Raw genomic sequence first — 4,057 nt, 5'->3', positions numbered from 1 at the left:
CTTGGACGGTTCAGAGATCAAAGGATGAAAGAAATGTATGAAGAAAAAAAAATATTTTTTACTGTAATTTCTACCGTTGAATTTCTATATAATACTATTATTTACATTTTATGTTAGTCTTGCCAACATGGATAAAGTTCCGATAAAAAAATAAAGTTTTAATAAAAGGTGAAGATTGCTGTTTTTAATAAATAAAAAATCTACCTAAAATAATTTATCATATATAATACATATATTTTTTATAAATTTAATAAAAATATTCACTCTTTATTCAATTTTACTCTCAACCAGGTAAATCTTTCGGCATTAATTGGTACAATTGAAGCGTACTTGTTAATAAAAAACTAATTTAATTATGCTTAGGGTTGTGGTCAATTCTTTAACTATAGATATTGTTAGTTTTATACTTTTTATTCAAGACGTTTACCAATTTTAAATGGGGCGAAATACATATGAAGAATCCTTGACTTCAGGCACAAAAACAAAATAAATAAGAAAAAAAAAAGAAAATGAAGAGAATTAAGTAATATTAGTAGACTAACACATATTAATGTGTTATGAACTAAAGTGATAAGTACTTTGTTTGTTCTATTAATAGTTTCGAATTTGAGGTATTTTTTTTAATATTGAATAAATTTTAGTATAATATTTAATTATTAAAATTTATGATTTTTTTAAAATTATAAAAACAGTATAATTCACAGAGAACATATTGTACTTTAATATTTAAATATATAATACACATAAGGCGTATTGTGAGTCTTTTTTTTTGTTATGGAGACCATGGTTGTGTTTCGCATGGATATGGGTCACATGGGAGCTAGACCATATCGTGGGGCAGCTTTTTGCTCAGTAACAGGTTGTAGAAGTCGGACCGTGCGACTACTTCGTAAATAAATAGGGTGCCAAAATCGGATGGTCCGATTTCATTGGAGGGAAAATTTGAAAATGCAGCAACACCCTAATCAGACCATTCGTGTTGTGAGTGTTTAAAAATTGATAAAAAAATAGTTTGAGAAGTCGCATGGTCCGATTAGGGTTTCATAGTTTTTTTTGAATCAGACATAAGTAATCGTAGGGTTCGATTTAGGGCTGCATTTAAATTACGAGTTAACAAAAAAAGTAGTAGTCGCATGGTCCGATTTGAGTAGTATAACTTTTTGAATCAGATGCAAGTAATCGCTGGGTCCGATTTATGGGTGTATATATATATGAACGAAAGGGTGTGTGTTGTGAAGAAGATTTCAGATCTGGTTCTTCTTCTTCTTGCTCGAGCACTTCTTCTCCTCTCTTCTTCTACCTGTGTCCTTCTTAGTTTCTGTAAAATGAGGTAAAAAAATTTTGGTTTTAAAGTTTCTGTTCTTATTTAGGTAAGTGAGAGAGATGGATGATAGAGTTCTTTTAAAAGTGTATTATTTTGGTCAGATTTTGTTACAAACTTCTGAAGGAGTGAAATTTATTTGTGAAAATCCGTTAGATGTTGTTATTCCCTTCACAATCTCATTTGAAGAGCTCAAAGGTGTGATCTATGAACAGATTGATTCTGAGATGTCGAGAAAAATATCTTGTATTTTATACAGATATCCCATACCGGTGTTTGGTGGATTCGTCCAATTTGAAGCCAAATATGTAACCGACGAAGTGAGTTTGCAAGAGATGTTTTCAATGTATTTTGAAAGTCGTGCCCGAATCTCGTTCATTGAGTTGTATGTGGAATTCGAACAATCTGAGTCCGACCGGAATATTGTACGAGAAGATTACAGTAGTGATAGTGAAGAAAAGTTTGAAAGCAATTACGAAGTGCACAGATGCTCCAGACTTGTCTCCAAACAATATCATACCGATCAACAATATTATGTGGCACTTCACGTACCTCTGTATACTGATCTCATCAACCAACTGTAAGCGTTCTCTTAGATCTCGAAGCCATGTCAGTTTTATACAGCTCCCTCTACACTCTGACTTTCTTGGTGCAACCCCGAATTGATTGAGACACTCCGCCTCTAAGGCATCAAAGCTACTAATAGTCATCCTTGTGACTGGAAGACCGTCTGTCGGAAGACCGAGAATTAAGGCCACATCTTCTAGCGTCACAGCACATTCACCAACAGGAAGGTGAAAGGTATGTGTATCTGGATGACACCTTTCAACTAAAGCATTCACCAATGCCTTCTGATTTTGGACTATTCCAATCTGGGATGCATGATAAAAACCTGTTACCCTTAAATGATCCTCAACTCTTTCATCATACCGATCCGGGGGTACAGGATGATCACTCGTCAGCATCCGTGAACTCTACAAAATCAAAAAGTACCACTCAAGTTATTAACAATTATTAATTTATCACAGAAACATCATAACTATATGTTATTTAGCAAATTTAGTCATTACGACCCTAACTTACCAATTAATTAACCATAATTATTAATCATATATGACCAGTTACTCAACAAACAAATATTAAGTCAGTTTATTTATTTCTAAATAATAATAATTATAATAATAATAACTATAATATCAACCACTTATAACTTAAACTACTAACAACAATAATTTTAATTAAATTTCTAGTAATAATCAGTAAATTTTTAAATAATAATAATAATAATAATAATAATAACAATAATACTAATAATAATAACTATAATGTCACCCATTTATAATATAACTTAAACTACTAACAACAACAATTTTAACTAAATTTCTAGCAATAATCAGTAAATTTTTAAATAATAATAATAATAATATAAATAAATTTAACAATAATAATAATAGTAATAATAATAATAATAATAATGTACTATTTTAATTATAGTTTTACAAATTATCGGTTTATTTATTTCTAAATAATAATAATTATAATAATAATAACTATAATGTCACCCACTTATAATATAACTTAAACTACTACTAACAACAACAATTTTAACTAAATTTCTAGTAATAATCAGTAAATTTTTAAATAATAATAATAATAATAATAATAATAATAATAATAATGTACTTTCCTAAGCTAAAACGCTACTACTACATCAGGCAAACAAACAACTATAACTAAAACTCTAACAATTGTAATTATAATTTTAAATACTAAAAATAAAAATAATGATGACATTAAGAACAATATTAATACTCAGTTTGTTGTTGTTATATATCTCCTTCTAAACTATCTCAAATAATAACTATAATTAACTTTCTAACAACACTAATACTGATTTTGAAATATTAAAAAAAATTAATAAATACATTTACATAGTCATCATAGCTGAGATAATTTACAATATGATATTCAGGACGATCTACATTTCTATATTTTTTTTTCTTCGGCATCTTGTTCTATCTTGTATAAAGGGGTTATGTGTGTTCTTGAAAGATGAAGAAAAAGAAGGAATGTGGCTGCTGGTGGGTGGGGATAGATGAAAATGATGGTTTGAGGGAGTTTCGGAGGTAGGTTTGGTGGTAATTATTTCATTGTTGGGTGAGGAGGCACCGTCCTGGGGAGTAAGGGAGCTGCGACGTGTGGAAGCTCCTTCACAACTCAGACCGTCCGTATTGTGCTTCAAAATCGGACTGTCCGTGTTGTGCTTTAAAATCGGACCGTCCGATTAGCTCCCCAAAAAATGCACGGAATAACACTAACACTAGCTCCATATCAAAATTAATTTCCAGCGTATTGTTCCGCTCTTAAAATTAAAAAAAAAAATACCACAAAATCTAATAGAATGTTACAACCAAAATTTGGTCAATATCTACAAAAAGTTACGCTCAAATTAATCTAATTTCAAATAATATAATTTAGATATATGTGATTCAATCGAGAAAAAAGATGTAGATTATCAAGCTAAAAAGGACAAACTTGCATAGTACATAACTACATATTAACACCTTAAGACCAATCGTACCTTATTTTGTACCATGCAAAAAATTTGCTCTGGAGTATTCTCTTTTTGGCTTTTTAATTGCTCATCTTACTAGGAAAGTGAAACGATCATATGCTTCCCACGACAAAACTAAGTTTATAAATAAAATGTGTTTGAAAATCCTCCCGTAATGTCTT

At 30.1% G+C, this 4,057-nt stretch overlaps 1 protein-coding gene across 1 annotated transcript; it reads right to left on the bottom strand.

Moving 5' to 3' along the window:
• Positions 1–1,662: 1,662 nt before the first annotated feature.
• On the bottom strand, positions 1,663–2,286 carry LOC130956768 (serine/threonine-protein phosphatase 7 long form homolog). The gene has a single exon (XM_057883758.1). The coding sequence runs from the start codon at positions 2,284–2,286 to the stop codon at positions 1,663–1,665; it is 624 nt and encodes a 207-aa protein (XP_057739741.1).
• Positions 2,287–4,057: the final 1,771 nt, after the last annotated feature.

Source organism: Arachis stenosperma, chromosome 10 (assembly GCF_014773155.1).
Source record: "Arachis stenosperma cultivar V10309 chromosome 10, arast.V10309.gnm1.PFL2, whole genome shotgun sequence".
In the NCBI taxonomy this organism is placed as follows: Eukaryota; Viridiplantae; Streptophyta; class Magnoliopsida; order Fabales; family Fabaceae; genus Arachis; species Arachis stenosperma.
Note: the sequence above shows the minus strand (reverse complement) of the source record. Positions and strands in the feature narration are given on the sequence as shown.

What these genes read in the sequence shown, in the direction of transcription:
- LOC130956768 (XM_057883758.1), bottom strand. Translation starts at nt 2,286, where the DNA reads ATGCTGACGAGTGATCATCCTGTACCCCCGGATCGGTATGATGAAAGA.